Genomic DNA, 10,112 nt, shown 5'->3' on the forward strand with positions numbered 1-10,112 from the left:
CTTCTAGGAAAACTTTACTTCAAGATATTTTAAAATACTGAGAAGTATTAAAACTCATCTCAGCTCTGGTATCCTTTGCATGAAAACAAGCTGGCTGAAGCCTCTTTGATTATCCTATATAAAAACATTTTATATAGGATATTTTAGTGATCATTTTAGCATGCCATTCATTAGAATATGGCATTCTAGAGAACTTAAAAGCTTTCATTGATATTTTTCCTCCAAACGGATGTGTGAGCCATGTGCCAGTGAAGACACTTATCAAGTGACTGGAAGTAGCCGGGAGGACAATCAGTTAAAATAGGCAGAAATATTTTGGGAAATAATGATGCTTTAGCAGGGTCACATTTGTTTCAGACCCAGAACAAACCAAGCAAAGCAGATTTGAGTACAAATTGACAAATATGCATACGAGAGTGCTCTAAACAGCTTCTCTTTAACTAGAAAGGAGTTTTCAGACTGAAACAACAGTTCGTCTCCTGCTATAATAAAGAATACAGAGAGGACAGAGCTTGTCATGTTGAATAAAAACGCTTAATTAAGTCTCGTTTCAAACCTTGCCCCAAGCAAAGTGATTTTCTTATCTATATTTCATTGAAATACCGGTACAATACAAGAAGCATCAAGCAACAGCTTGTGTTACCAGCACAAGTGTTCAATTCTTTTATTGGAAAGAACTATTGGTTTACCGGAAAGATTGTGTTTAATGTTTACTTTCTACCTTTTGTGGTATCTGAAATGCTGTTTAGCAAAGCACACATCATGTCTCCTTCAATGTGGTGAGGATTTAGTATGCGAGCTGACCGCTGGGTCATCTTAAATTGAGTTTCCAGTTCCAGGAAGCTTTTGTCTCCAGAAAGTACAGTGAAAGGAATTTGCTTGGGCAGGTGCTCATCCAGACGGCCAGCCTGTATGGAAACAAATGACAAGTGTTGAACTGGATCATGTTTTTATCTCGTGGGGTTTAGCTAGCTTTTTGTAAGACAGGTCTATCATAGGAAAGCCTTCTACAGCAACTTACCTCTGCTTTTATGGTCCGATGCACATTATACCACTGTGAAAGGTATTATTTCAACAGTTTGACACTGCGTTTATTCTATACATATGACAATAGATATAGGAAATGGCTACCAGAACAGTAGAGATGGAGTATGGAACAAATTCCTGAAAAGCAGCATTTCAGAACCCTCTCCACATAAAACAAGTCATCTGTGCAAAGCATTTTAAGAATCATAAAAAAAGTGTAATGTAACATACAAACACTGTTGCAAAACACGCTTATATCATATAATTAGATTCTCAAGTAGTTTTATCTAACTGATAAAGCACTATATTAAGAACATGAGTCCCCACGGCATCCCAGATTCCTGTCCTTCACCTGCACCTCTCCCAGTGCAGCCAGAGCCCTAGGTCTACTGAACAGAGGCACTGCTCGTTGTCAGCCCAACAGGGTCTCTGAAACTGGCACCCATCCAACTCCATCTTAAAGAGGCTCTAGATTTGGGCTACTTGAAGAGAGGCAGGAGTTACAGTTTCTGTTTCAGAGAAAAATGTAAGAATTGTGTTTTTTTATTCTTCGTTCCCTAACTAGCCCCCTTCTCCTCCACAACAGACTGATGTCCTATTTGTGCTAACTTTTGTATTCCTATGGAAAGAAGAAAAAAAAAAAAAAGTAAATCACTTCTCAACAGGCTGTCTCCACTCAATTCAGTGACAGGTTGTCGTGGTTTAACCCCAGTCGGCAACCAAGTACCACCCAGCTGCTCGCTCATCCTCCCCGACAGTGGGAAGGGGGAGAGAATCGGAAGGGTAAAAGTAAGAAAACTCGTGGGTTGAGATAAGAACAGTTTAATGATTGAAATAAAATGAAATGAATAATAACAATAACAATGTAATGAAAAGGAAAACAACAGAGAGAAACAAAACCCAGGAAAAACAAGTGATGCAACCGCTCACCACCTGCTGACTGATGCTCAGCCCGTCCCCTCAGCAGTGATCGCTGCCCCCCAGCCAATTCCCCCCAGCTTATATACTGAGCATGACGTCATATGGTATGGAATACTCCTTTGGCCAGTTTGGGTCAGCTGTCCTGGCAGTGCCCCCTCCCAGCTTCTTGTGCACCTGGCAGAGCATGGGAAGCTGAAAAGTCCTTGACTTAGTATAAACACTGCTTAGCAACAACTAAAACATCAGTGTGTTATCACATTATTCTCATGCTAAATCCAAAACACAGCACTATACCAGCTACTAGGAAGAAAATTAACTCTATCCCAGACGAAACCAGGACACAGGTTTATCATTCTTTTTAGTGGACACAGAAGTCACACAAAGAGAATCTAAGAATCTCATCTGTAATTAGTACATAACACCAATAGCAGATATCATCTGCCACTCTTCTCTGGGTAGAGAAACACAACAATAAAGCATGCAATAACTTACATGAACACAGAGCGCAAAGTCTGCTGCTTCTCTTCTGGTACCGCAACGTGGATGAAGAAAGAAGCATCCAATCCTCTTAAGATAATTGTAAATTTTGCACTGCACTGGAGGTTTCCAGTTGCTGTATCCTCCTAAACAGTGAAGAAGGAAAAAAAAATTAAAAAGAAAAAAGCAAACAAAAAACCCCCCAAACAAACCAGAAATGCCACCATGAATTAAGAATGCAAGAAGGCAAAAGCAAAGATAAGTCTGGCTTTAAAGACAGAATTTATTTTGACCAATGTGAAAGCTAAAATAAACATATAACCAAAATCCCAAAGGAACCCTTGTTCTTGGGTTAGAAAGCAAAAAAGGAAAAAGTAGCTAAGTAGGCAGCCTGATCCTACACAAAGCCTCTCATTCAATTCTGTACGAACTTCTCTTCTAATCCTGAAAAACTTATCTTCTAGAAGTCATGTGCGTTTAGACACAAGGATGTAATTTTTCCAGTTTTAAGCACAGTTATGGTTAATGTGCAGAAGCAGAGGAGCTCTGGGAACATAGTACAAGTAACAGAAATGCTTCTCTTAAGGAATCCTGTACTAATGTAATGCCCAAGATTATTTCCAACACACTCTATAACTGCCTGACACATCACATAACAGAACTCTTTAAAAAGAAGATCCAAGAACTGGAGCAAGAGCTGAAACAAGTGCTAGAGTCCTGACAAACACTTGGATGCAGTCAAGGATAAGGAAAATGAGGCTACAGCTGCAGGAGGGGGGGGGGGGGGGGAAGTGCAGGAATTTTCTCAACAGTATCCTAAAACATGTAGTTACTGGCTGAGAAAATAGTTGGATAATAGAGATAAGCTGAGTAACAGGCCTGCTATACAGATAAAAAGAATACCAGGCTGAAACAGGTTGCAAGGGAAAGGAAAGGAGCAGCAAGTCTCTCAAGAAGAGAGGGAAAAACAGAGGAGCTTACAGTTACTATGACAACATAAAAAGAAAAACAAATGGTAGGACAATTTGAAGGGAGTGAATAAGAAATTCATGACATTCCTGATTGCTAAGAAATAATGGGTCTGCAATGGGGAAGAAAAAAATGTTGCTTTATTTGCCAGATGGTAGAGTGGCAGAATGTAAGAAAGGATTTGAATAGAAAGTGAAAGCAGTTATTGATGGCACTTCATGTGAAGACATGTGAAACTAAGGCTCAAGTAAACAGGCGTCAGAGGATTGTGTATTCCAACCTGCCCAACCCTAGTCTGACAAAGAAGTAGAAGCAATCTTCAGTAGATTTCTCCTGGGCTTTTTGGTTTTGGTTCCCCCCCCCGCCCTTTTCAACCTAATGGCTATAAGAGGGTATCAAAAATTATCTCAAAGCTCAAAGGTTTAGCAACAGACTACACAGAAACAATTTAGGGGTATCTGTGAGAAAAATAGCATTTGCAAGTCGTTCTCATCTGTTGTGACAGCCTGGGTCACTGCTATTTGGGAAATAGCCAACCCTGGCTTTTGGCTGCATAAATGTACAACATAAACATTTGACCAGGACAGCTGAAAACAATGAGAGAACTGTATTTACTCTGAGGGAGCTAGACCACAAATGAGTGAAGAACAACTGAGTATCTGAAAACAGAAACAGTACAGAGCCTGGGCAATACAATGGAGGAACTCAAAGCAAAGCTAAGACTGTATTAGCAATAGGAATAACAGAAATAACGCAGAAGTATCATATAAAAATAATAATAATAAAAAATTCAGAAATGTTGTTTGGGAAATGCAGAAAAAAATCAGAAGAGACAGGGATGTCGCTATATTTTCACAGGCTAAACAAACAAGAATAGCATGCATCAAATAACTCTGTAAACCATTATTATGAGAAGGCACCTACAACAATAAATCCAGATGTAACAATATAGTTGACACTAATAAACTGCTAAAGTATTCTCTGATATGAATATGGCCCATTTTAATCACCATTAACTCTTCAGCATGGGTTTTTCAGTTCCAGTGCTCCAGCAGCCATTCCCACGAGGCAGCCTGCATGCAGCAACCCGGTTTGGGAAGCAAGAAATTGAGTGGCACTGACACGGGCTGGGCTGTGCCAGCAGGCACCCATGTTTGGAACATCCCTGGGCACAGTATCTTAACTAGCACAGAGGTACCTTTGGGTAAGATTATCGTATTAATAGAGGTTGCTAACAATAGATTAGTAACACCAAGACTGTACTATGGATTATTTCTCTTTCTTAGATAGGTCAGAGAAGAGACATTTCTGACAACAATACAGTTCAGACATTCCTGTGTTCAATCAATTTTTTCTTACTGAATCAAAACAGGGCATTTTAACCTTGGAAAATAGTAACAGCACAGAAGACCCTGACATAACAAACAAGCTTGGGTCAATTAATGACAAACCAGTTTTGAGTAAATTAAATAGAATAACAAAGTATGACTGAAAGCAAGTGTCTGAATTCAAGTGGGAAAAGTTTGACATAACTGTGAAAAATTATTCTTTGCTAAATAATTCTTTATAAAACCCAAACAGAGTAGCTTTGGACTTTAGATGTCAAACAGGCCTGACATTTCTTCAAGTCAGATTCCTAATAGTTTCTTATTTTTATCTGTAGAAAAAGAAAAGGAAAAAAAAAGTGTTTTTCCAAGGCCAAGTGGACTGAATAATTATAGAAATAAACAACAAATCTTCAGCAATTAAAAACCAAAACCAAACCCCAAATCACAATAGCCTTAGAAGTCAAGGAGTGCAGAGGTGAAATGAAATTTGACCAGAAGTCAAGCTGGGCAAAACCTCACAAAAGATAGTAAGAACAAACAACAGGTTCTTCAGCCATATAGAAAAGAGAATATAAATAAATGGAGCAGCCAGGTAGCAAGGATGAAATAGAAATCCAGGATGATTAGGTATAACTGAAACCCTCAAAATCAGTATTTTCTGTGGCTTTGTGTGCATATGAGCACGTGCGCAAGAATACTGTTACTGTACAGAGAGGCCAAAGGCTAGGTAATGACAATACAGGTAATGATACAGAAGCAGTGCCTGAGCAGAACACAAAACTCAGGAGCATAACCCACTTTAACAGAGAAGACCAGAGGATTCGTCCCCAAAACTCCTAACAACCAGACATTAGACTACAGGTCCAGGAGCACAGCTGACTGTTTGAAGAACTTACACTTTACATTAACAGACATACTTGCTCTGCCTTCATCAGCTAACTGGAATACCTGTTTCTAAGAGGAAAAAAAAAAAAAAAGTTTCAGGCATCAACAGGCCTTTCTGTCCAACCTCAGCAGCATGATGAAAACTCGCTTTCAGGATGTTCTTGATTATCTTTTAAAGGAAGAGATAATAAAGAACATTAAGTAAAAAAGACAGTGCAATGGTGTTTCCTATGTGTAAAACACACCTGCCAATTCCTACAAACAAGTTAACAGGCCTTTCTGTCCAACCTCAGCAGCATGAAAACTCTCCGCTTTCAGGATGTTCTTGATTATCTTTTAAAGGAAGAGATAATAAAGAACATTAAGTAAAGAAGAAGTGCAGTGCAATGGTGTTTACTATGTGTAAAACACACCTGCCAATTCCTACAAGTCTGTTAAGATGATGCCTATGTTTCAGGCAATAAATATTTTGAAACTATCCCTTATCTAGACTTTACTGAAGTATCCAGTGTACCATAGGCAAAATAATTATAAAGGCAGATACAGAGAAAACCAGTAGAAAAAGCCTGAGGTGGACAAGAGGTTGGTTGAAGAATAGTCAGGCAAGGAAAAGTATCAAGTTAAAGGGATGCTATTGGTAGACTTCGCAAAGAGTTTTCTTACAAAACCATAACAATAAGTTCCATCAATCACCTTGTACCACTACTGGTACCTTCCAGATGTGAGATACACATACTGATGTACAGGATGACCAGGGACATCCTTAAGGAGCAAGCCAGAGACAGAACAAAATTCAAGTACAAGAACGTAAAATCATGCCTTTTAGAACTAAAAAGTAAAAGAACATTATGACAAGGACTTGGGATTTAGAAAGAAAATAGTCTCTGAGTATTATGGCTGTCCTGATAATTACGAAAAACATATTAGTTTCTTAGGCTGACACAGCCTAAGAAAGTTCAACAGGGAAGCCAGAAAGACTCCTAAACCATTCAGCAATTCTGGAACAATATTCTACAAGGAATAATAAGAGCAGAGGAGGTTAAGACTGAGTTAGAAAAGTTCAAGAACATTTCTATTACATGGTGCCTCTGACACTGTGACTTAAGAAGCCCTAGTGGCTGCTTGTTCCTGTTCTTTATTCTCTCAGATTCAAAGAATCTCTGCTCAAGTATTTGTGTAGACTTGTTAATCTTATCTTCCTATTTCCTTCAACCACTTTTTACCTTGAAAGCCCCAGATAAATGTCCCTTGGTTCAGGTTAGCTGGCAGCTGCGAGAATAAGCTTCCCCAGTTGTCCAGATCCACCAACACAATGTGAGTCATGGTACTCAGGTAGTCAAGATCAGGAAGTTCACCATCTTCAGTGGGATAAAAAGGACGCATTTAAAGTTCACCTGACTTTCTGGTCAACCAACATACATCAACTTAAGATACACTTTTGAAAATTCATGTATTCAACTGTTCTATAAGCTAAAAGTTACAAAAAATGATCTTATTTGGCGATTGCATTGTTTTTAAATCAACTGAAGTAGCATTTAGTAATGCATAAATCAGACAAAGAAAGTAGAATCTAGCTATACGATGGTGTAAAGCTGGATAGTTTTGTGGTAGGCACAGAAAGCTGTTGTCCTGCACTGAAACATTTTAATAGTCCATTTAATATTCAACTGTGCACCCCCTACTATGGCAAGTCTCTGTGACATTTAATTGCTTACATGCATAAAAGCACGTAAAATGTTTAGAGACATACTTTTTCCTGTATATCTAACATAAATGTCAACCTTTTAATCAAAAGTATTATGACACCATGAGTAATTAAAAACACTTCCAATTTTTGAACACAAGGTACACCTTCAGCATTCTTGATATCATTCTTAGAAGTGACATGAACTTCCAAAATATTTGCATGCTCAAGGCAAAAAACCTAATACATACTGAGAATATAAATTCTCAGCTGAAATTATTTTTTGGCAAGCTAAGGAAACTGAGAAGATGGTGTTGTAATAGGACTTCCCACACAGAAAGCACTACCAGGCTCGTAAATATTTATACATACAAAGAAGGCAAGTTTCTCCTGAATGTGTGTAATATAGACCACTTTTACATTTCTAGGAGTTAGATCTCTATTTGGGGTCCTTGATTGTCCTCTTCCTTTTAACACCAAATTATGCTCCCAACTAATTTGAAAATTAAATGTTTTAGACCCAGGGTTCTCACATCTGCCTACTTCTTGTTTTATAAAGACTTCATGCAGACAGCATATAGCAATAAATTGTTGAGTCCAAGTTCTGGAAACTCAAATACTGAGAATTCAAGATGCAGCTTTCAGAAATAACAAATATTAAATTCTGAGCTGATTTATAGACTGGATGTAGGCAAATGGCGCTACATACTTGTACTGACACTGAAACAGAGTGTGTTAAAGACAACAATATTTTTCTAATGGTAAAATTTCTACAAACCTTCACCAGGTTCTTCAGAGTGTGCCAAGTTCTCCTTTTTTTCTTTCTTTCCCTGTATTGGTCCATGCGGAGGAGACGACTGTGGTCTTTCCTGAGTCTTGGATGGAGATGCTTGAAATTTTAGCTTGTCAGGTTTTCTGTCCACACAAGCCCCACTTGCTGTGAACTTGAATACTGTATTTTCTGATTCTGATGCAAGACTTGATAGATCAGGTTTCTGCAGGAAGCAGTGTTTCATGTGATAGTGCTGATGTGCGCTCTGAAGATCGTCGAAGTTTTTGTTGCACACAGCACATCTAACAACATACATCTCTTCCTTATGTTTCAGTGACGTGTGACTGTTGAGATGACTGTTCAAATCAGCAAAATTTTGTGCAGTTGCAGAACAGAAGCAGCATCGAAACCATAAGTTTCCTTTTTGCAACATGGCTTTCTGACAATTCACATAATCGTTCCTCCTGTTTATTCTGGAGACATAAGTTGTCCGGCAACCACAGGTTAAACGGTCTCCTTTTTCTACCGGGAGGAAGTCCTCCTCTTTTTTTATTGATACTTCCATCTGCTCAGGCACAAATGCATAGTCCATGCTATGAATCTCCTTATAATGGATTAGAAATTCCTCTTGTGTGTCAAAGAAGAGATTACCACAAAGGCCACAGAAGTATTTAGTCTGTACCTCCTGGTTATGATGCTCTTGGAAGTGTCGCTGTAGAGTTCCTACTTTCCGAAAGTGATTTCTGCATAAGCCACAGCAGTATCTGTGAAATGCATGGCTTTCTAAGGACATGCAATGTTGTTTAACGCTCTCTTCAGATTCAAACATCTCCTCACAAATGCGGCATTGCCATTTTCCCAGAATAGGACTTTTTCCAGGGGAGAGTTCCATAGGACTAGGAATGCAATCTTTCCTTTCACCTGCAGAAATGCACGCTGTGTCAGAAGCGGATGGCATAGGTTCATCTTCTAGAGCTTCTTGCTCATAATAGTAGCTATGTCCACCATGAAATTCAGTCACATGTCCCATGATATCCTCTTCTCCGAGATCTACAGAGCATGCTCTGCACCAGAGAAGAAAATTAGTCAAGTGTGCTCCCCCATGGAATCGACTCATATGCAGGCGGATAATGCTTGAATTTTCAGCAAGCTTTCCACACACAGCACACTTGTGACAGATCCTATTTGCTGATAAAATATGCTTTTCTACTGACTCTTCTGTAAAAAACTTTTGAAGGCATTCACAAAACCAGGCTTTTACTTTGCAAGCACTACCTTGACTTTGGTTTGCTACATGATCTTCATTTTTATCTTTTGAATCGCTCTTCCGTTTTGAAGGAGTAGACCCCCTTTCACTGGTAGACTCATTCGAAGTCAAATGTCTTTTAAGCAGTGGTCTTGACCGATCCACAATATGGCATAAATGAGACTGATTTTTATTTTTTCCATTGATATGACAGAACATCAAGATGGACTCTTCCATTGTAGTAAGAACTTTAATGTTATGTTGAGTGGTTTGCTTATGCTGGGTGATCTGATTCTTATCAGCAAACAGTTTGTCACAGTTCTCGCAGTGACCTTTTGTTTTAAATATCTCTGCAACTTGGGAGATGCTCTTCTTTGACAGTGCCACGGGCCCAGAATTACGACAACGTGTTCTAGAATGGATTAAAAAAAAATAAAGATGTTATATTGTAACCTGAAACATTTTTAAACTTTCAGATGTACTTTGAAATATTACCTAGTAGCTACAGAAATTACTGCATGGAAATAGTGTCCTATATATACTTTAACTCACCTCCTAGCTTGCCAACAAAAACACGCAATGCCTATCTAGTCCCTGCACTTTAAAGAGAATTAGGTGATAATTTCCAAAACTAGAACTTCGATTGATGCTTATGTTGTTGACTCGACCTGCTGTTTACAAACAGAGAAGGACTGGTGGGAGATGTGGTGGTCAGAGGCCGTCTTGGGCTTAGCGACCATGAAATGGTAGAATTCTCCATTCTTGGTGAAGTAAGGAGGGGGGGCAGCAAAACCACAACCATGG

General features: G+C 38.9%; 1 protein-coding gene across 1 annotated transcript in view; it reads right to left on the reverse strand.

Annotated features, from left to right (window-relative positions):
- Window positions 1-710: 710 nt before the first annotated feature.
- ZNF451 (zinc finger protein 451) overlaps window positions 711-10,112 on the reverse strand; it is a 31,674-nt gene continuing 22,272 nt past the window's right edge. Inside the window, exons 9-12 of the mRNA XM_009279738.1 lie at window positions 8,069-9,720; window positions 6,830-6,964; window positions 2,440-2,570; window positions 711-908 (exon numbers count right to left, since the gene is read on the reverse strand). Coding sequence (XP_009278013.1) covers window positions 711-908; window positions 2,440-2,570; window positions 6,830-6,964; window positions 8,069-9,720 — 2,116 coding nt within the window. The remainder of the gene's footprint in view (window positions 909-2,439; window positions 2,571-6,829; window positions 6,965-8,068; window positions 9,721-10,112) is intronic.

This window comes from Aptenodytes forsteri, unplaced genomic scaffold, assembly GCF_000699145.1.
Source record: "Aptenodytes forsteri isolate BGI_AS27 unplaced genomic scaffold, ASM69914v1 Scaffold115, whole genome shotgun sequence".
NCBI classification, from domain to species: domain Eukaryota; kingdom Metazoa; phylum Chordata; class Aves; order Sphenisciformes; family Spheniscidae; genus Aptenodytes; species Aptenodytes forsteri.